The 23,774-nt window shown below is 42.4% G+C and overlaps 1 protein-coding gene across 1 annotated transcript; it reads left to right on the top strand.

Moving 5' to 3' along the window:
• Positions 1 to 1,832: 1,832 nt before the first annotated feature.
• LOC112266407 (zinc finger protein 585A-like) lies at positions 1,833 to 23,229 on the top strand. Its single transcript, XM_042296922.1, has 2 exons — positions 1,833 to 2,640; positions 17,802 to 23,229. The coding sequence occupies exons 1-2, from the start codon at positions 2,221 to 2,223 to the stop codon at positions 20,412 to 20,414; spliced, it is 3,033 nt and encodes a 1,010-aa protein (XP_042152856.1). The 5' UTR covers positions 1,833 to 2,220; the 3' UTR covers positions 20,415 to 23,229.
• The last annotated feature ends 545 nt before the right edge of the window (positions 23,230 to 23,774 follow it).

The raw sequence follows: 23,774 nt of genomic DNA, 5'->3' as shown, positions 1-23,774 counted from the left end.
GAATCATACTTAGGTAGCCTTTTCCCACTTGTGCTTCGTTGGTGTTTATTTTCTGTTTAGTGTTGTGTTGGTCGTTTGTTTTTTGTTTTCTCCAGTGTTCATTAAAATATTTAAAATATGAACACTTACCACGCTGCGCATTGGTCCGATCCTTGCGACTCCTCGTCAGAAGAAGAGGACGAGCGTTACAGGATTGGAATTTGTGACTTGCAAGCAGTAATAGATCTCTGCATGCAGGCAGCCTGCTTGCTGGAGTGCATCAGTCAACATTCCATACAGCAGTTGGAACAGATCACAGGTAGTCGACACAACAAAACAGCTGGAAAACAAAGACAGTTTCTCAATGTACACAAAAAACGAAGAAAAGATTTGACTGCTGTGGTAGTCCATGTTCTCCTGCAATCAGGTTTTACATTTGTAAGTAAAGCAGCGGCATGTCTGGGAGAAGAACATCAAGGGAAGATGTTCTAAACAGATATCGAAATGGATTATGGTCATTTTAGTTAATTACCACGTTTGAGTTAGACTAGATGGAATATTTGCTTAATAAAAACTACAACTCAGCATCCCAAAGTTCCTGACTTGATTTCTGACTTGAATTATTTGATTTCTTTAGAGAAACAGTGTGTTGGGCTCACATACACAAAAAAAACTAACTGCTTGTAGTGTATATCCATTAGGTGGCTTGGTGAGCCAGAGTAGCTTACCAAGCAAGAGGGGACGAGGCACTATGTTTTTACTCTAGCTAGCGACGATATTTGAACCTCTGGATCCGGTGTTATATACTTTTGTTATACAACAGGTGGTTCTAATCCTGAATGCTGATTGGTTAAAACCGCATTCCAGCCAGTGTCTATTCCACAAAATGATCTTCTCTGCAGATCTGACTCTTCAAGAGGGCCACCATGCTCCAGATCGCCTTCTGTGCTCAGAGATCCTTGATGACGATCTACCCCATCACACCACTCCTATTAATTATTAATCAACTAAAACAATGGGCATTTATATACTGTGTCCCAGTATTTCTATGCATGTAATGTCTGTGAGTGAATTATGAAACAATTACTATATGCAGATGAGCAAATAATTGTGATGTAGATTTGTGCTTGATATATTTTGAATAAGAATATGTTGCAGACTATGGTTCCTATGGAAACACATAGAAATGTAACGAACAATGTTGTCAATATCCAAATATCATCTGCAATACTTTTTACAGTACACTCTTAGGAAAAAAAGGTGTCATCTAGAACCTAAAGGGGTTATTCGGCTGTCCCCATAGGAGAACCCTTTGAAGAACCATTTTTGGTTCCAGGTAGAATCCCTTCCACAGAGATTTCTACATGGAACACAAAGGGTTTACGTGGAACCGAAAAGGGTTCTCTTATGAGGACAGCCGAAGAACCCTTTTGGAACCCTTTTTTTCTAAGAATGTTGATAATAGGTTGTAGTCAGGTGGTCATTACCAGATTATGATTATGTATTAACTATGATGACGTCTTAACTATGACCAGTAAGCTACATAATATAGTGGTCAGAATTATCACAAACTGGTGGTCGTAAAAAATGTAATGTAGTTTTCAACCAGAATAAGACATAGTAAAAAAAAACATCATACTGAGGTCTTTTTAACCTGTTTTTACCCACTGGGGTCGTTCTCCCCTGTTTTCTCTTCTGCACACTTTTTGGGGTTGCCACTAGTTACCACAGCCACAAATTTTAAATAGGCGGGGTTTAGACATCATTTTGACTTTGGGTGTGGTAACTAGTGATGACACACTTATTGGCCCCTTTGACTTTCCATACTCGGCATTGAGACGTAAAGTGAAACGTCTGCATGTGTTTTACGACATTTCGCCGTGCATGTGATTTGCATATCGGATCATGTAAAATGCCAACTCTCAAGTGCCAATGATTGCAGAAAATAGTTAGCTATAGTCGTTATCAATCGTTTTTCTTTTTAGGTGCTTGTCTTGTTCCTTTCTAAACCTGATCACACTGCGTCTGGTGTGGAGAGAGGAATAGCAGACCGTAGACAGTGGGATAGGTGTGCAGTTGCAACAACAAGCTTTGGATCGTGTGAATTTTTTTTCTTTATATCAAATCAAACCAATAGCTTCAATTGCTACCTGCAGAAGCAAACAAAACATAACAGACTTCGTTGGTTTGCATCCTCTGGTTTTACCCGCACCCTTTCTGTTCAGATACAGTTCAGAGAAAATGGCGGAACTTGAGAAGGAAGGACTGAACCAAACAATGCACGAGAACCGAGATGAAGATGAGCCCCATTATACTGATGACTCTAAAACAAGCAAGATTCAGGACGACGCAAGTTTCGAGGAAAAGCTAATTGAAGAGGTCAGAAGGTACAACAATTTGTACAACACCTCATTGAAAGACTATAAAGACTTCACAATAACCAGCAACAGCTGGAAGGAGATAGCCCAAACTCTGAGAGTAGAAGAACAGGTTTGCAGGACGAAATGGAAGAAATTGAGAGACAGATATGTCAGACTGAGGAGGAAAATTAAGGGGAAGAGTGGGGGTGCAGCATCAGGAATACAAACACAAATACTCACCACACTGTCCTGGCTGTCTGGCTTCATAAAACACAAGGAGACGAAGTCAGACTATCCACAGGTAAAAATACTACTTCTATTGTCAATTAACCTTTTCTAGCCTAGATCACTACCCAGTGGGCCAAACCTGGATGAAAAGACTGACGTCTTATTCTGGTCGCAAACTGATTTTTTTTTTTTTTACGTCTTTTTGCTGACCACCATTTTTGTTACGTCTTTTTTTGTATGACGTATTTTACTGACCACCATAGGACCAGTTGGTCATAAATCTGACCACTATATTATGTGCTATGTTATGTACGGGTCATAGTTAACCATCAACCTGGTAATGACCACTTGACTACAGTTTATTACCTACTGTAAAAAGTATTTCTGAGGATAAAGTTGAATTTTTTTTTTTGTTCATTACATTTCTATTTGTTTCCATAGGCCCCAATTAAAGTTAAATAATGCAACATATTCTTGCATTTTAAATTAGATCAAGAAATGGCGAAAACAAATATTTTTTTGCAAATCTGCATACAGTAGTTGTATCATAATTCACCCACAGACATGAGTAGAACGATTGGGACACAGTATATAAAGGCCCATTGTTTTATTTTCTTAATGATTAATAAGAGCTGTGTGATGGGGTAGATCCTCATCAAGGACCTCTGAGCACAGAAGGCGATCTGGAGCGTAGTGGTCCTCTTGAAGAATCGTGTGATGGGTCAGATCTGCAGTGAACAGAATCAGCGCATTACAACTTTATCCATTTGAGATTTAAAAATAACTAGAAAAGGACCTTTCTGAATAAACTTTGTAAACTCAGCTGGCTAAAACTATTTCCATGGTACTAGTTAAAGACGTTTGTGGCTGTTATAGCTTAGTGAGAAATAAAATAGCAACTTTGCGTCCTACTCCACCACGGAGGTCAGGGGCACATTTTAGGACTTTCCAGAGGGCCGGCAACACATCAACCTTGTGAGTTTTCTGGCTTTTCATGACACTGTAAGCATAAAACTAAATGAAAATAAATGAACGATTGGCATAATGTGGGCATGCAGGACAGAACAGTAACACAGTACAATATCTTTAACAGGCAGAATCTGCTAAACCTGTCTTGTTGTCTATGTCAATGTCTCAACTGCTCACATTTTCTTACCAACTACAATGGAACACACACAAGTGGTAGCAAAGGCTTGTTTTCTCCTCTGTCCTATTGAAGTGGGATGTTCATTCATTGGTCATCAGTCTGAAACATTTTAAAAGAGGATATCAAAATTAGACAGTAGTTGGATAATAAATGTTTACCTCATCTCCAAAGGATGACATTGTGCTTAATCCTCCTTATACATGTTGTAATATTCAAACAACTTTATATAAACACACCGCTCCATAATCCTGAGGACATTGTCCCGGACGGAGGTTCCCCCCAATTGTGGACAGCTTGGCAGTCTTAAAAAAAAAAAAAAAAGGGTAAATGCAAAACTTTAAGTATGTGTAAAGAGACAATAAAATGTTTTTTTTTTTTATATAAAAATAAAAAAAACTTTCAGTGAAGTTTATTCTCACAGTGTCAATACACACACACATCTGCATACATTCATTCTCACCGAGGGATCCACAAACAAAACACTACTGAAAACATTTAATCCAAAACAAACTGATATTCAGAAACAACAACACAGAAACATAACACCCGCTATGCAGCACATTTTCTAACATACGGTTTCCAAATTCTGTCATATGTCTGGTTTATGTTTTGATTTTATAATATCATAGCCTAGTCTAATGGGATGTAGCTAAATAGTTCAGTCCTCCAGTTTGTTACTGAGGGTGGATATGAGGCTTTCCAATTGATGGCTCTACATTTTCAGACCTAGATTACAAAACTTTCTGATATTGATCACCAATATTAAAATTTACAAACAGACTTAATGGAGATGTGAGACCTGATGCAGAGAAAAAAACGTACTGGCTATGCTGATGATCATTAACAAGAGGTGGGATCAAGTCACTATTATTCAAGTCACAAGCAAGTGACAAGGTCCGAGTCCCAACTTGAACATGTTTTTTCAAGTCAAGTAAAAAAAAAGTCGGAAGTTTACATACACCTTAGCCAAATACTCAGTTTTTCACAATTCCTGACATTTAATTGCCAAAACAATTCCTTGTCTTAGGTCAGTTAGGATCACTTTATTTTAAGAATGTGAAATGTCAGAGTAATAGTAGAGATAATGATTTATTTCAGCTTTTATTTCTTTCATCACATTCTCAGTGGGTCAGAAGTTTATATACACTTAATTACTATTTGAGATTCCGAAAGATTGGAAAGCTGCCTCTTCAAAGGGGGTGACACTCTAGACCCAATCTGCTACAGACCTATATCTATCCTACCCTGTCTTTCTAAGGTATTCGAAAGCCAAGTTAACAAACAGATTAGCGGCCATTTTGGATCCCACCGTATCTTCTCCGCTATGCAATCTGGTTTCAGACCTGATCATGGGTGCACCTCAGCCACGCTCAAGTTCCTAAATGACATCATAACCGCCATTGATAAGAGACATTACTGTGCAGCCGTATTCATTGACAGAGTCGAAAGCCTTGGCCAGGTCGATCACCACATCTTCATCAGCAGACTCGATAGCCTTGGTTTCTCAAATGATTGCCTCGCCTGGTTCACCAACTACTTCAGTATTCAGTGTGTCAAATCGGAGGGCCTGTTGTCCGGACCTCTCTCTATGGGGGTGCCACAGGGTTCAATTCTTGGGCCGACTCTCTTCTCTGTATACATCAATGATATCACTATTGCTGCTGGTGAGTCTCTGATCCACCTCTACGCAGACGACACCATTCTGTATACTTCTGGCCCTTCTTTGGACACTGTGTTAACAACCCTCCAGACGAGCTTCAATGCCATACAGTTCTCCTTCCATGGGCTCCAACTGCTCTTAAATGCAAGTAAAACTAAATGCATGCTTTTCAACCGATCACTGCCTCAAATCAAAAATCAAATCAAATTTTATTTGTCACATACACATGGTTAGCAGATGTTAATGCGAGTGTAGCGAAATGCTTGTGCTTCTAGTTCCGACAATGCAGTAATAACGAGCAAGTAATCTAACTAACAATTCCAAAAAAAGGGGATAAAGGGGATAAAGAATATGTACATGAGGATATATGAATGAGTGATGGTACAGAGCAGCATAGGCAAGATACAGTAGATGATATCGAGTACAGTATATGCATATGAGATAAGTATGTAAACCAAGTGGCCTAGTTAAAGTGGCTAGTGATACATGTATTACATAAGGATGCAGTCGATGATATAGAGTACAGTATCAACGTATGCATATGAGATGAACAATGTAGGGTAAGTAACATTATATAAGGTAGCATTGTTTAAAGTGGCTAGTGATATATTTACATCATTTCCCATCAATTCCCATGATTAAAGTGGCTGGAGTAGAGTCAGTGTCATTGACAGTGTGTTGGCAGTAGCCACTCAATGTTAGTGGTGGCTGTTTAACAGTCTGATGGCCTTGAGATAGAAGCTGTTTTTCAGTCTCTCGGTCCCAGCTTTGATGCACCTGTACTGACCTCGCCTTCTGGATGGCAGCGGGGTGAACAGGCAGTGGCTCGGGTGGTTGATGTCCTTGATGATCTTTATGGCCTTCCTGTAGCATCGGGTGGTGTAGGTGTCCTGGAGGGCAGGTAGTTTGCCCCCGGTGATGCGTTGTGCAGACCTCACTACCCTCTGGAGAGCCTTACGGTTGAGGGCGGTGCAGTTGCCATACCAGGCGGTGATACAGCCCGCCAGGATGCTCTCGATTGTGCATCTGTAGAAGTTTGTGAGTGCTTTTGGTGACAAGCCGAATTTCTTCAGCCTCCTGAGGTTGAAGAGGCGCTGCTGCGCCTTCCTCACGATGCTGTCTGTGTGAGTGGACCAATTCAGTTTGTCTGTGATGTGTATGCCGAGGAACTTAAAACTTGCTACCCTCTCCACTACTGTTCCATCGATGTGGATGGGGGGTGTTCCCTCTGCTGTTTCCTGAAGTCCACAATCATCTCCTTAGTTTTGTTGACGTTGAGTGTGAGGTTATTTTCCTGACACCACACTCCGAGGGCCCTCACCTCCTCCCTGTAGGCCGTCTCGTCGTTGTTGGTAATCAAGCCTACCACTGTTGTGTCGTCCGCAAACTTGATGATTGAGTTGGAGGCGTGCATGGCCACGCAGTCGTGGGTGAACAGGGAGTACAGGAGAGGGCTCAGAACGCACCCTTGTGGGGCCCCAGTGTTGAGGATCAGCGGGGGAGGAGATGTTGTTGCCTACCCTCACCACCTGGGGGCGGCCCGTCAGGAAGTCCAGTACCCAGTTGCACAGGGCGGGGTCGAGACCCAGGGTCTCGAGCTTGATGACGAGCTTGGAGGGTACTATGGTGTTGAATGCCGAGCTGTAGTCGATGAACAGCATTCTCACATAGGTATTCCTCTTGTCCAGATGGGTTAGGGCAGTGTGCAGTGTGGTTGACATTGCATCGTCTGTGGACCTATTTGGGCGGTAAGCAAATTGGAGTGGGTCAAGGGTGTCAGGTAGGGTGGAGGTGATATGGTTCGTTCAGAGCCATCGATGTGTCTGCTTGGGGGGATATATACGGCTGTGATTATAATCGAAGAGAATTCTCTTGGTAGATAATGCGGTCTACATTTGATTGTGAGGAATTCTAAATCAGGTGAACAGAAGGATTTGAGTTCCTGTATGTTTCTTTCATCACACCATGTCACGTTGGCCATAAGACATACGCCCCCGCCCCTCTTCTTACCAGAAAGATGTTTGTTTCTGTCGGCGCGATGCGTGGAGAAACCCGCTGGCTGCACCGCTTCGGATTGCGTCTCTCCAGTTAGCCATGTTTCCGTGAAGCAGAGAACGTTACAGTCTCTGATGTCCCTCTGGAATGCTACCCTTGCTCGGATTTCATCAACCTTGTTGTCAAGAGACTGGACATTGGCAAGAAGAATGCTAGGGAGTGGTGCACGATGTGCCCGTCTCCGGAGTCTGACCAGAAGACCGCTTCGTTTCCCTCTTTTTCTGAGTCGTTTTTTTTTTTGGTCGCTGCATGTGATCCACTCGGTTACACTGGTTGTAAGGCAGAACACAGGATCCGCATCGCGAAAAACATATTCTTGGTCGTACTGATGGTGAGTTGACGCTGATCTTATATTCAGTAGTTCTTCTCGGCTGTATGTAAAGAAACCTAAGATGACCTGGGGTACTAGTGTAAGAAATAACACGTAAAAAAACAAAAAACTGCATAGTTTCCTAGGAACGCGAAGCGAGGCGGCCATCTCTGTCGGCGCCGGAAGTAGTATGCCTGCACCCGCCCGCCCGTCCAGCATCACTACTCTGGACGGTTCTGACTTAGAATATGTGGACAACTACAAATACCTAGGTGTCTGGTTAGACTGTAAACTCTCCTTCCAGAATCACATCAAACATCTCCAATCCAAAGTTAAATCTAGAATTGGCTTCGTGTTTCGCAACAAAGCATCCTTCACTCATGCTGTCAAACATACCCTCGTAAAACTGACCATCCTACCGATTCTCGACTTCGGCGACGTCATTTACAAAATAGCCAATACCCTACTCAATAAGTTGGATGCAGTCTATCACAGTGTCATCTGTTTTGTCACCAAAGCCCCATATACTATAAACCACTGCGACCTGTATGCTCTTGTTGGCTGGCCCTCGCTTCATACTCGTCGCCAAACCCACTGGCTCCAGGTCATCTACATGACCCTGCTAGGTAAAGTCCCCCCTTATCTCAGCTCGCTGGTCACCATAGCAGCACCCACTTGTAGCACGCGCTCCAGCAGGTATATCTCTCTGGTCACCCCCAAAACCAATTCCTACTTTGGCCGCCTCTCCTCCCAGTTCTCTGCTGCCAATGACTGGAACAAACTACAAAAATCTCTGAAACTGGAAACACTTATCTCCCTCACTAGCTTTAAGCACCAGCTGTCAGAGTAGCTCACAGATTACTGCACCTGTACATAACCCATCTATAATTTAGCCCAAACAACTACCTCTTCCCCTACTGTATTTATGTATTTATTTAGCTCCTTTTCACCCCATTTTTTCTATTTCTACTTTGCACATTCTTCCACTGCAAATCTACCATTCCAGTGATTTACTTGCTATATTGTATTTACTTTGCCACCATGGCCTTTTTTTTTGCCTTTACCTCCCTTATCTCACCTCATTTGCTCACATTGTATATAGACTTATTTTTCTATTGTATTATTGACTGTATGTTTGTTTTACTCCATGTGTAACTCTGTGTTGTGTGTTGAACTGCTTTGCTTTATCTTGGCCAGGTCGCAATTGTAAATGAGAACTTGTTCTCAACTTGATGAAGGTGAAATAAAATTAATAAATACATTTGGTAGCATTGCCTTTAAATTGTTTAACTTGGGTCAAATGTTTCGGGTAGCCTTCCACAAGCTTCCCACAATAAGTTGGGTGAATTGTGTCCCATTCCTCCTGACAGAGCTGGTGTAACTGAGTCAGGCTTGTAGGCCTCCTTGCTCGCACATGCTTTTTCAGTTGTGCCCACAAATATTCTATAGGATTGAGGTCTGAGCTTTGTGATGGCCACTCCAATACCTTGACTTTGTTGTCCTTAAGCCATTTTGCCACAACTCTGGAAGTATGCTTGGAGTCATTGTCCATTCAGAAGACCCATTTGCGACCAAGCTTTAACTTCCTGACTGATGTCTTGAGATATTGCTTCAATATATCCACATACTTTTCCTGCTTCATGATGCCATCTATTTTGTGAAGTGCACCAGTCCCTCCTGCATTAATGCACCTCAACAACATGATGCTGCCACCCCCGTGCTTCACGGTTGGGATGGTGTTCTTCGGGCTTGCAAGCTTCCCCCTTTCTCCTCCAAACATAACAATGGTCATTATGGCCAAACAGTTCTATTTTTGTTTCATCAGACCAGAGGACATTTCTCCAAAAAGTACGATATTTGTCCCCATGTGCAGTTGCAAACCGTAGTCTGGCTTTTTTTTATGGCGGTTTTGGAGCAGTGGCTTCTTCCTTGCTGAGCAGCCTTTGAGGTTATGTTGATATAGGACTTGTTTTACTGTGGAAATAGATACTGGAGGAAACAGGTACAAAAGTACCTTCACAAGGTCCTTTGCTGCTATTCTGGGATTGATTTGCACATTTCGCACAAAAGTCTGTTCATCTCTAGGAGACGGAACGCGTCTCCTTCCTGAGCGGTATGACGGCTGCGTGGTCACATGGTGTTTATACTTGCGTACAATTGTTTGTACAGATGAACGAGGTACCTTCAGGCGTTTGAAAATTGCTCCCAAGGATGTACCAGACTTGTGGAGGTCTACATTTTTTTCTGAGGTCTTGGTTGATTTCTTTAGATTTTCCCACGATGTCAAGCAAAGAGGCACTGAGTTTGAAGGTAGGCCTTGAAATACATCCACAGGTACATCCACATCAGAAGCTTCTAAAGCCATTACATTTTCTGGAATTGTCCATGCTGTTTAAAGGCACAGTTAACTTTGTATGTAAACTTCTGACCCACTGGAATTGTGATACAGTGAAATAATCTGTCTGTAAACAATTGTTGGAAAAATTGCTTGTGTCATGCATTAAGTAGATGTCCTAACCGACTTGCCAAAACTATAGCTTGTTAACAAATTTGTGGAGTGGTTGAAAAATGAAATTTAATGACTCCAACCTAAGTGTATGTAAACTTCAGACTGTATGCAATGACTTGTTCAACGACAAATCTTTGTATATTTGTTGACCTGACAGCCCTTTTCATTGTTGTTTACAACACATTTTGATTATGTAATTGTCAAAAATAAAATAATATGGACCATGTACCAGTCTTAAGGGGCATGAGATCAGCATGGCAGGTTGATGGGCTCAGTGTACATTTATTTACAGGTTAAAGCACCATATTATACCAAATATACAAGTAGATTTATCAAATGTACACAGGCAATAGCCCAAAAGAAATAGGACAGGTTAAGCTTGATACAGAGGCTATCTGAACAGACACTGGTAGAGGGCAAGACTGCACAGCCTCCCCTTGAGAAACCAAATAGAAAGATTCTAACAGCAGCTCAGAGGTACATACATTCATGCATTCGGGAAGTATTCAGACCGCATGTCTTTTTCCAAATGTTCTTACGTTACAGCCTTATTCTAAAATGGATTAAATAGTTTTTTCCCCTCAATCTACACACTACCCCATAATGATAAAGCAAAAACAGGTTTTTAGTTTAATTTTTTTTAAATGAACTGCTATCACATTTACGTACGCATTCAGACCCTTTACTCAGTGTTGTAGCTCCTTTGGGAGCGATTACAGCCTTGAGTCTTCTTGGGTATGACTCTACAAGCTTGGCACACTTGTAATTGGGGAGTGTCTCCCATTCTTCTTTGCAGATCTTCTCAAGCTCTGTCCGGTTGGATGGGGAGCGTTGCTGCACAGGTATTTTCAGGTCTCTCCAGAGATGTTCAATCGGGCTGGGCCATTCAAGGACATTCAGAGACTTGCTCCCGAAGCCACTCCTGTGTTGTCTTGGCTGTGTGCTTAGGGTTGTTGTCCTGTTGGAAGGTGAACCTTCGCCCCAGTCTATCATCAAGGATCTCTGTACTTTGCTCCGTTCATCTTTCCCTCGATCCTGGCCAGTCTCCTAGTCCCTGCTGCTGAAAAACATCCCCACAGCATGATGCTGCCACCACCATGCTTCACCGTAGGAATGGTGCCAGGTTTCCTCCAGATGTGACGCTTGGCATTCAGGCCAAAGAGTTCAATCTTGGTTTCATCAGACCAGAATCTTGTTTTTCATGGTCTGAGAGTCCTTTAGCGTCCATGTGCCTTTACCTAGGAGTGGCTTCTGTCTGGCCACTCTACCATAAAGGTCTGATTTGGTGGAGTGCTGCAGAGTTGGTTGTCCTTCTGGAAGGTTCTCTCATCTCCACAGAGGAACTCTGGAGCTCTGTCAGGGTGACCATCGGGTTCTTGGTCACCTCCCTGACCAAGGCCCTTCTCCCCCACGATTGCCCAGCCAGCTCTTGGAAGACTCTTGGTGATTCCAAACTTCTTCCATTTAAGAATGATGGAGGCCACTGTGTTCTTGTGGACCTTCAATCCTGCATAATTTTTTTGGTACCCTTCTCCAGATCTGTGCCTCAACAAAATCCTGTCTCGGAGCTCAACGTACAATTCCTTCAACCTCATGGCTTGGTTTTTGTTCTGACATGCACTGTCAACTGTGGGACCTTATATAGACAGGTGTGTGCCTTTCCAAATCATGTCCAATCAATTGAATTTACCACAGGTGGACTCCAATCAAGTTGTAGAAAGATCTAAAGAATGATTAATGGAACAGGATGCACCTGAGCTCAATTTTGAGTCTCATAGCAAAGGGTCTGAATACTATTTTTTATAAATTTGCAAACATTTTAAAAAATCTGTTTTTCGCTTTGTCATTATGGGCTATTGTGTGTAGATTGAATAAGGCTGTAATGTAACAGTGTGGAAAAAATCAAGGGGTCTGAATACTTTCTGAATGCACTGTATATGCACTTCCCAGCAAACATGACCCCATTCGGTGGGCAATTGTCGCTTTTTTTCTTGTTTTTCAAGCGAATGTCTTTTTAAGGGAGTATGCAAGCACACTGGTTCGGCTAGCCGAGTTTGGCAAGGTGCCAGCCGAACTGAAGCATGCTGACGTCTTAGCCCACACCAAGCCCAGCTAGAGGCGGGGGCTCATAATATTTGGGGATAGGGTATGTGCACAGTTATTTTTGGGCAACTGTTACTGAGGGTTGTTCCAGTTTAAGTATTATGTTGTGTGATAGCCTAAAATTTGGTATCTTGTACACTGCAAATGATAGTCTTTAAAAAGACTTAAATAAGTGCATGTGACACATCTGAAACCTAACAGTTTCTCACTTAAAAATATGTAAGATAGTAACAACTTGGTTGTCTTTCTGATGCAATATATCATGTTCCCTAAATACCTATAAGGCTTTATGCATTTAATTAAATTGTAATAAATACATTCTAATTAAAGAGCAAGGTGCACCTCCCGATTGGTGCAGCGTTCTAAGGCACTGCATCACAGAGTTGTGGTGTCACTACAGCCTGGGGTTAGATCCCTGGCGGTGTCACAACCGGCCGTGACCGGAGTCCCATAGGGTGGCGCACAATGTAGAAAATAGTAAAAATAAAGAAAAACCCTTGAATGAGTAGGTGTGTCCAAACTTTGTGTGTGTGGGGCTCTGCCAAAACGGGTGGGTCTCTGCCAAAACTTAAGAATGGGAAGCATGGAAATGGCGCACATATCTACCTCTTTTTTTAGACTTGCTTTGAATGAGAATTACAGATCTATAACTCACATTTCTATGTGAATTTGGTTGGGTTGACCAAAAAGTGACACACAGCAGCTTTAACAAAAAATACAAAATGCAAGCTTCATAAGTAAATAATCAATTTCAAGCAATTTTCGCCTACCATGCTAGTAGGCCTAACTGTTGCTTAAGGCCACATTGCTGGTGAGCTTGCAAAGTAAGTAAACAGTTAATATTCTTGATCACCAAACCATTTTTGGAGCTGCATATTTATTTATGGCAATCCTCTCTCCCTACAAATTGACGTTTGACTGCCCCCGATTTAATTGCTGTACAGCTATCTGTTCACTAGCTCACCGGACCTGTGCTGACCTGTGCTAAGTTTGCTGGTCCAATCAGAGGACCAAGTGTGCGTTTCAATAGCCAATCTGTTGCACATTTTGTTGCTAGGGGAATCCATGGAGACTCTGCCACAAAATTAGTGACAAAATGTTACAAAACCTGGCCAGATAATTTCAAGTCATCAGTCTCAAGCAAAGGTCCCAGGTCTTGAGCCTCCAAGTCAAGTCTAGTTATTTTATATCAAGTTGAGTCTCAAGTCATCAAATTTGTGACTCAAGTCCGACTCGAGTCCAAGTCATGTCACTAGAGTCCTCAACTCTGACTAGTACAAACCTAGCTCTTACCAAGCTGGTTAGTAGGAATCATTACACATTGAAGATCAGAGTATCAGAGAAAAAAACATTTGAAACTTACTGTCAATGACTATGGATTTAAGGAGGGGTGGTTCTGTTCTCTCCTTTCGCTGGGATGTGGCTGAAAAGGTCACCGGTAACTGAGTGGGTGGCCAAGCCCTGGAAAACATCTCCACTTCGCTGACCCTCAACACTGGGGCTCCACAAGGGTGCGTGCTCAGCCCCCTCCTGTACTCCTTGTTCACCCATGACTGCGTGGCCATACACACCTCCAACTCAATCGTCAAGTTTACAGATGACACAACAGTAGTGGGCTTGATTACCAACAATGACGAGACAGCCTACAGGGAGGAGGTGAGAGCACTCGGAGCGTGGTGTCAGGAAAACAACCTCTCACTCAACGTTAACAAAACGAGATGATCGTGGGCTTCATGGAAACCGCAGAGGGAGCACCCCCCCCTATCCACATCGAAGGGACAGAAGTGAAGGTGGAAAGTAAAAAAAAATAAAAAATTAAAGTTCTTCGGCACACACGCATCACAAACAAACTGAAATGGTCCACTCACACAAACAGTGTGGTGAAAAACCTCAGGAGCCTGGATAAATTTGGCTTGTCACCTAAAACCCTGACAAACGTTTACAAATGACACAATTGAGAGCATCCTGTCGGGCTGTATCACAGCTTGAAGGTGCGGTGGGATTCGAAATGGTTATTAATCTGTTTGTTGACTTGGCTTTCAAAGACTTTAGAAAGGCAGGGTAGGATAGAAATAGGTCTGTAGCAGTTTGGGTCAAGAGTGTCCCCCGCTTTGAAGAGGGATGACCGCAGCTGCTTTCCTATCTTTGGGAATCTCAGACGACACGAAAGAGGTTGAACAGGCTAGTAATAGGGGTTGCAGCAATTTCAGCAGATCATTTTAGAAAGGGTCCAGATTGTCTAGCCCGGCTGATTTGTAGGGGTCCATATTTTGCAGCTCTTTCAGAACATCAGCTGACTGGATTTGGGAGAAGGAGAAATGGGGAAGGTTTGGGCGAGTTGCTGTGGGGGGTGCAGTGCTGTTGACCGGGGTAGGGGTAGCCAGGTGGAAAGCATGGCCAGCCGTAGAAAAATGCACATTGAAATTCTCAATTATAGTGGACTTATCGGTGGTGACAGAGTTTCCTATCCTCAGTGCAGTGGGCAGCTGGGAGGAGGTGCTCTTATTCTCCATGGACTTTACAGTGTCCCAGAACTTTTTTGAGTTTGTTTTGCAGGAAGCAAATTTCTGCTTGAAAAAGCTAGCCTTGGCTTTTCTAACTGCCTGTGTATATTGGTTTCTAACTTCCCTGAAAAGTTGCATATCACGGGGCTGTTCGATGCTAATGCAGAACGCCACAGGTTGTTTAAGGGCAGTCAGGTCTGGAGAGAACCAAGGGCTATATCTGTTCCTGGTTCAAAATGTATTGAATGAGGCATGCTTATTTAAGAAGGTGAGGAAGGCATTTCTTTAAATAACCAGGCATCCTCTACTGACGGGCAATGAGGCAGTGATCGCTGAGGTCTTGGTTGAAAACAACAGGTGTATTTAGAGGGCAAGTTGGTTAGGATGATATCTATGAGGGTGCCAGTGTTTACGGCTTTGGGGTGGTACCTGGTAGGTTCATTGATAATTTGTGTGAGATTGAGGGCATCAAGCTTAGATTGAAGGATGGCTGGGGTCTTAAGCATGTCCCAGTTTAGGTCACCTAGCAGCACGAGCTCTAAAGATAGATGGGGGCAATCAGTTCACATATGGTGTCCAGAGCACAGCTGGGGGCTGAGGGCTGAAAGGTTGGATAAGGTATAATGAGCATGACTAGAGGCTCTACAGTGAAATAAGCCAATAAACACTAACCAGAACAGCAATTTACAAGGCATATTGACATTAAGGAGAGGCATGCTTAGCCGAGTGATCATAAGGGTCCAGTGAGTAGTGAGGTCGTTTGGGGTCACGGCGATTCAGACAGCTAACCGGGCCATGGGTAGCAAGCTGGCAGAAGATGGAGGTCTGTTTTTAGCCACCTTGTGCGTTTCCGTCAGTAGATTAGTGGGGTTCCGTGTGGTAGAGGGGACCAATCCAATTGGCGAAATAGTTATAGTGGCCCAAGAGAATTGTCTGATAGACCTATTCAGATAGCAGCCGATAAGACGGCTAACAATTAGCGGGCTGCAGATGGGCTACGGGTCAGGTTACGTCGCGACGGAGGGGCCAGTTGGATAACTCCCTCGGGCAGATAACGTCGGTAGTCCAGTCGTGATGGCCAGGTGGGGCTCCGCATCGACAGTAAAACGGGTCCGGATAGGTGATTGTAGCCCAGGGGTGACTGATGGAACTATTCAGCTGGCTAGCTCCGGAATAGTTGATGTTTGCTCCGGGACAGACGTTAGCCAATAGTCATTCGGATAGCAGCTAGCTAGCTGCAAGATCCAGGTGTAAATGTCCAGAGCTTACGGTAGAAATCGGGGGATATGGAGAGAAAATAGGTCCTGTATGTTCTAGTCTGAGTCTCGTTATACCATCTATTGTACCTGCCTATGCCGCTTGGCCATCGCTCATCCATATACTTACATGTACATATTCTCATTCACCCCTTTAGATTTGTGTATTAGGTGTTTGTTGGGGAATTGTTAGATTACTTGTTAGATATTACTGCACTGTTGGAACTAGAAGCACAAGCATTTCGCTACACTCGCATTAACATCTGCTAACCATGTGTATATGGCAAATAAAATTTGATTAGATGTTTAACCTACAATTTCTATGGAATCCACAGATTGCGAGTTGAAGATAAATACTTTTACTAAGAGTATTAGTAATTGACTGACCCGGTCTCTCCAAATCTCCCAACAGTACTATTTCTATGGTCAATTTTAGAACAATATTATGCATTTTAGCCATTCCTGAGATGAGAAACAGGCTACCAGAGGGCAGAGCTTCCAATGATTGTATGCCCCAAATATTCAACTTTTTGTTGGTGGCAAGAATACTATATAATACTTTTAGCTGGAAAGCACAAAGTCTTGAATCTTGCGTGGTTTTATATATCAACTCATACACCCTGTACCATGGAACCGGTACCTCAAATCTCTTCCCAACTATTTTGTCATCTGTATGGCACAGCCGTCAACATCCTGTAATTAACAGGCTGCTCCGTGAACTCTCGCGTCAACAACGCTTTGGTTTTTCTATAGTATGTAAAGTTGGCTAGTTAGCTGATAAAGCAGCTCATTCTACTCAGCACCTACTGGACCGCTGCATCAGAGAGTCAGACAACCCTATTCTTCCAAACACACGGTTCTTTCTAAACAAGTCTGCTCTGGGCTTGATAGATACTGACCACGAATAGGATATTTGATGTGTAATGTAATAAGCAGTAAATATTCAATGTTGTCTGTGCACTTAGCTAGCTATCATCCCATAGCATACATTGCATTTGAAGCGTGACTGGCTCATCTGTGGATGTACGGAGACAATTTCCTATTTTTCTTCCCTTTTTGTTGTCAGCCCTGTTGGTCCCCCAAGTGGGGATTCATGCTCTCCGATTGGGTTAAAGTCAAGTTGTTGGCCACTGACAAGTATTGCGATTCTACAAGTAGAAACGATAGGTTTGTCGCTACCGGGATGGCACGCAGCAGGTGCCGCTTTTGTTCTTGCAAGAGAAGGCCTCCCTCAGTGATAAATATCTATCGGCAGTGAGATTCTCCGTTTGTTTCATGCTTTAGATAACTGGTCAGTAGATCAGTCAGATTTCAACCCAAATAAGAATAATTTTTCAAAAAAGATGCCATGAAAAATACGTCCTGACCAAATTTCAAACAGGAAAAAGACGCCTTTATCATGTCATATGCCCACTGGGTATTCTATGCTATGGTGAGCTCTAGACCTAATGAAAAACAATACATTATAATGTTGATACTGCTAGGTATTACAAATTATTAGAACTAGCTACTACTATAAAAATGTATAGACCGAAGTTATTTGTTTAGCTATTTATTGAATGCTATCTATTCTAATTTGGACTTTAACCATATTGAAAAGTAGACTATATCTATTACAAAATTATGTTTTAGAGAACACAGATGATACTAGGCCTACTGGTAATTATGCCATTTTAAAATGTTTTTCCAGGAAGAGGAGATGGACACCTCAGAAGACCTGCAAGATGACAACCTGATCGAGTGGGAACACTTCCACAGTTCTAATAATGAGCAGCAAGATGGACATTTGGCAGTTAGGAGGAATGTAATATTAGAACGAACAAAATTCAACCAAAGACAACAGGAAGCAGGAGAGACAGCTGATGATTTTATCTCTGCACTTCATTGTTTGTCAGAACATTGTGGTTATGGAGCTCTGCTCAGTGAGATGATAAGAGACAGACTAGTCGCAGGCTTACTTGACAGGAGACTGTCCAAGCAATTACAAATGGACCCAGAACTCACACTGGATAAAGCTGTCACACGCATTCGTCAAACTGAAATTGTGGAAAAGCAACAGGACCTGCAGGAGAATATCTTCAAAGCTGCCAGCAGCACGGAAAATGAAGACCGTGTGCTTTCATGTAGAAAACATCAATGCCCAGCCAATGTCCAGTGCCAATCAGAGAAGAATCAAAACTCAGAAAGACCACAACAACACCAAACAATGCAGAAGAATGCAGAAGATCCCCTAGATACTGATGACACTGATGGCTTCAGTACTGGAGGAGAAAAGCCTCACTACTGCGCCTACTGCGGTAGGAGCTTTCAAAAAGTGAGGGATCTTATAAGACACCAGCGAACGCATACCGGAGAGAAGCCTCACCACTGCCCTGATTGCGACAGAAGTTTTGCTCGATTAGATAAGCTTAAATTACATCAGCGAACACATACTGGAGAGAAGCCTCACCACTGCCCTGATTGCGACAGAAGTTTTGCTCGATTAGATAAGCTGAAGATCCACCAAGAAATACATATAGGAGTGAAGCCTCACAACTGCCCTGATTGCAACAGAAGATTTGCTCGATTAGATAAGCTTAAGTCACACCAAAAAATACATGCAAAAGACAAACACATATTTCATTCCTCTGACTGTGCGAAAAGCTTTGTCTTATTGGAGAAGCTTGAAAAACACCAGCTGGACAATACCTTCAAAGCTACCAGCAGTGCATCCAATGTAGATCGTGTGCTCACACAGCAGAGAACATTCAGCAAAGTCAGAGAGAGTAAAAGGCAGCAGAGTAAAATACGAGCTAGAGCTCCAGGAAAGAGAACACCAACACATAGCAAAAAAATGCAGGAGAAGGAAGAGGAGCCCCTAGATACTGATGACTCTGATGAGTGGATTGAAGGCTTCAGTCCTGGAGGAGAGAAGCCTCACTACTGCTTTGACTGCGGTAAGAGCTTTAGAAAAGTGAGGGATCTTATAAGACACCAGCGAACACATACGGGAGAGAAACCTCACCACTGCCCTGTTTGTGACAGAACTTTCGCTAGATTAGACAAACTTAAATTACACCAAGAAATACATACAGGAGTGAAGCCTCACCACTGCCCTGATTGTGAGAGAAGTTTTGCTCGATTAGATAATCTTAAATTACACCAAAAAATACATATAAAAGAGGAACATAATGTTACACTGAACCATCAAACTGAAATGAATGTAGACTGTGTGCACACACAGCAGGGAACAGCCAGCAGAGGCAGGCAGAAGAGTAAAATGCGATCTAGTGCACCAGGGGAAAAAATGGGCCAGTCACATCCAGGCAAAGACTCCCCTTACGAAAGTTCAGTTCGAAAGAATCGACACTCAGAAAAACTGCGACTACCCCAAACAACGCAGGAGAATGAAGAGGATCCTGAAGATACTTCTGATAACTGGACAGAGAGTTTCAGTACTGTAGAGAAGCCATACATCTGCTCCGACTGCGGTAAGAGCTTCAGACTAGAGAATCGTCTTATAAGACATCAGCGAACACATACAGGAGAGAAGCCTTACGACTGCCCTGACTGTGACAAAAGTTTTGCGCGATTAGATCATGTTAAGTCACACCAAAAAACACATATGAAGGAGGAACGTAATTTCCGCTGCTCTGACTGTGTGAAAAGCTTTGTCCGATTGGAACAGCTTGAAAAACATCAGTTAACACACAAGAAAAGTTACCGCTGTTCAAAGTGTGATGAAAGGTTTTCAGACCTGGTTGACTGGAAAGCACACTTTTTAGTACACCGAGAGATCCTCCACTGTCCTGACTGTAACAAGCAGTTCTTGTACAAGGGACTTTTTGAAAGACACAGGAGAACACATTTGAGAAAAAGAGAGAAATTTCTCTGCACAATATGTGGAAAGGAGATTCACAACTTTAAAATACACATGCGAGTACACACGGGAGAGAAACCATATCACTGCACTGAGTGTGGGAAGAGTTTTGCATATACAAAATCGTACAAATCACATATACTAACACATACCTCTGGTGAAAGAGCAACCTATCCTTGTTTGGAATGTGGAAAAACTTTTACTCGCATAGATGGCATGGTGAGACACGTGAGGAGGGTTCATACTGGAGAGAGAAATCATCAGTGCGGAGACTGTGGAAAACGATTCTTTCGAAAAGAGTCACTGAAGAGACACAGTCTTGTACACACTGGAGAGAAACCATACCAATGCTCTATCTGTGGGCAACGCTTCTCCCAAGATGGCGACAGAAAACGCCACGAGAAGAGGCACTACTCTGGTGTCTCAGAGTTCCTCGATCTATAATGCAGAAGTGGTGTTTGGTATTGCAGGAACCCACCCAATCAATGTTATTTCTTACCAGGTGGCCTGGAATTGCCATCACAGACTAGAAAATACACATAGACAGACTTTTGCTGATACAAGTCTGAGTATTACTGTTTTCATGGAAGTATTTCTTTTTTTCAAAAGTCTTATTTTAAATGTGTTTTAATATTTTGTTTCAACAAGTATACTATCAATAGCGGTCATTGTTAAATTATGGGCCTTCCCCATTGGAGATTTTTAGTCAGCTATATTGTATTAAAGATGCACAATGCAGAATTCTCTCCACCATTTTCCTGGTTGCTGAAATTCAAATAGTTTGCCTAATTTCAATTTATGTGACAAAACAAGCAAGTATAGTGAACAATGGTACCATCTATACCGTTGTAAAATATATTTTCCAGAACAAAAAATATTGTACTTTCAGCCGGTGTACAAAAGTGAAAGACAAGAACAGGAAGCATAGAAATGGCGCACATAGAACATATCTACCGCTTCTTAGACTTTCTTTTGATGAGTGACAGATCTATAACACACATTTATGTGTGAATTTGGTCAGGTCGCTCAAAAACGTATATATTGCCACTTTAATGTTGATATTTTGTTTATCAGCTACTTTGAAAAGATGCCAATGAAAGGTTCCCAACTACTACCTTCGGGTGAATACATTTATCTGAAATTTGCTCTTAAGCTGCAGAGGTCAAACAAATTCTCCAGCTGGCTGCCACCTATGAGGGATCAGCGACCCGGAGTTAGGACAAGGCAGGGTGGGCATCTACAGATCAGATACACCACTGAACTCTACAGACAAAGCCCAATACCTTGCCTGGCTAACCATTGACATCAATCCAGCCAACTGACGTTTCTTCTCCACGATGAGTCTGGATTTGCCTTAGAATGTGAACACATTCTGACCTTTCTGATTGGTCCCAGAAATTGATAGGTTGGGCCAGCGCCGGCCTGCATGATGACGTTATCAACTTTTATACTTTGCGTGGTTAAGATTTGTTAGACTATCCAATCACTGATGAATTAGTTTGTACAATGCTTCTCATTTTGAAGTCACACAAATAACTTCTAGGATGGCAACGCCTTCAGAAAGTTCATACCCCTTGACTTATTCCACAATCTGTTGTTACAACCTGAATTCTAAATGGATTTTTTTTCTCATCCATCTACACACATTACCCCATAATGACAATGTGAAAACATGTTTTTTGAAATGTTATCAAATTTACTTAAGTATTCACACTCCTTTGCGATGACACTCCAAATTGAGTTCATGTGCATCCGATTTCCTTCGATCATCCTTGAGGTGTCGCTGCAACTTGATTGGAATCCACCTGTGGCCAATTACATTGTCTGGACATGATTTAGAAAGAAACACACCTTTCTTAAGGTCCCACAGTTGACCGTGCTTGTCAGAGCAGAAACTATACAATAAAGTCCAAGGAACTGTCTGTAGATCTCCGAGAGAGAATTGTGATCCGGCATATATCTGGGAAAGGGTACTGTATAAAACTATTTCTAGAGTGTTGAAAGTTTAATAGCACAGTGGTCTCCCTCATTGGGAAATTTAAAAAATGTGGAACTACCCAGACTGCCGAGAGCTGGCCATCCGACCAAACTGAGCAACCGGGCAAAAAGGACCTTGGTCAGGGAGGTGACCCAATGACCACTCTGACAGAACTACACAGTTCCTTGACTGAGATGGAAAAACCTGTCAGAAAGACAACGGTCTCTACAGACTTTACCAACCTGGGATTTACGGGAGTGGCCAGACAGAAGCAACTCCTGAGAAAAAGGCACATAACAGCACCCCTGGAGTTTGCAAAAAAAGCACGTGATCGACTGAGAGAATAAGTCAAAAGATGCTCTGGTCTGATGAGACAATTTTTACTCTTTGACCTCAAATGCAAAGCGCTATGTCTGGAGAAAACCAGGCACAACTCATCACCCATCTCTACCGTGAAGCATGAATGGCAGCATCATACTGTGGGGATGCTATTCAGCGCCAGGGATTGGGTGTCTTGAAAGGATGGGGGAGCAATGAATGGAACCGAATACAGGCAAATCCTTGATGAGAAGCTGTGCAAATAACCTTAGACTGGGGGCAAAGATTTATGTTCCAACAGGACAATGACCCCAAGCATACAGCCAAAGCAATGCTGGAATGGCTTCAGAACAAGACTGAAAGTCCTTGAGTGGCCCAGACTTGAATCCCATTGACAATCTATGGAAAAACTAAGATTGCTGTTCAATGCCACTCCCCATCTAACTTGAGGTTGAGAAAATCACCGAATCCAGATGTGCCACGCTAATACATACATACCCAACACAACTCAAAGATGTAATCGCCGCTGAAGGTGCTTCTACAAAATATTAACTCGGGGGTGTGAATTATAATGTAAATTAGATATTTAATTTAATACATTTTCTAAAAACATGTTATCACTTTTGTCATTATGGTGTATTTTGTGTAGATGGGTGTGAAAAATAAATAAATTGGAATTCAGGCTGAAACACAATGTGGTCAAGTGGTATCAATATTTTCTGAAGCCAATGTATGTAGTGATGAATAGAGCAGTGGAATTAGGTTCAGGGTGTCACCAGGCAACCCAATACCATCATTATCAGGCTTTTAAATGTCACTAGATGGGGGGACATGTTCGCATTAAAAAAATGTTTTGTGTGTTTCTGCTTTTAATCATGTTCATATTTGTATATTGTTGTTCCCCCTGTGTTATACAATCTGCCTTGCAAACTATAATTTTTAATAAAAGATAAGTGGGCATAGTTCAAATGTTGGGGAGACTCTCTTTGGCTGTGTTTACACAGGCAGCCCATTTCTGGGGTGCATTCAGTTATTTCAACGGTTTGTGCTGAATGACATGTTTTCCCAAAACGGTGCACACCATTCAACAGCAATTCAGTACAGTACTGTTGGAGTTTAACCTCTGGGATCGGTGCCCCCCGCGCGGGACGGTTAAGCTAATGTGATTAGCATGAGGTTGTAAGTAACAAAAACAAATCCCAGGACATATCTGATATGGGCAGAAAGCTTAAATACTTGTTAATCTAACTGCACTGTCCAATTTACAGTAGCTGTTACAGTGAACGAATATCATGCTACTGTTTGAGGAGAGCGCACAAATATGAACTTAAATGTATTAAACCAATTAGGCACATTTGGGCAGTCTTGATACAACATTTTGAACAATAATGCATTGGATCAGTCTACAACTTTGCACATACTCTACTGCCATCTAGTGGCCAAAATCTAAAATGCGCCTGGGCTGGAATAGTACATTATGGCCTTTCTCTTGCATTTCAAAGCTGATG

The sequence above is a fragment of the Oncorhynchus tshawytscha genome, linkage group LG14 (assembly GCF_018296145.1).
Source record: "Oncorhynchus tshawytscha isolate Ot180627B linkage group LG14, Otsh_v2.0, whole genome shotgun sequence".
NCBI lineage: Eukaryota > Metazoa > Chordata > Actinopteri > Salmoniformes > Salmonidae > Oncorhynchus > Oncorhynchus tshawytscha.
The sequence above is the reverse complement of the archived record's forward strand: the minus strand, read 5'-3'. Positions and strand labels throughout refer to the sequence as shown.

What these genes read in the sequence shown, in the direction of transcription:
- LOC112266407 (XM_042296922.1), top strand. Translation starts at nt 2,221, where the DNA reads ATGGCGGAACTTGAGAAGGAAGGACTGAACCAAACAATGCACGAGAAC. An exon ending in CGAAGTCAGACTATCCACAG is followed by an intron (nt 2,641 to 17,801) that starts GTAAAAATACTA and finishes ATGTTTTTCCAG; the next exon opens with GAAGAGGAGATGGACACCTC.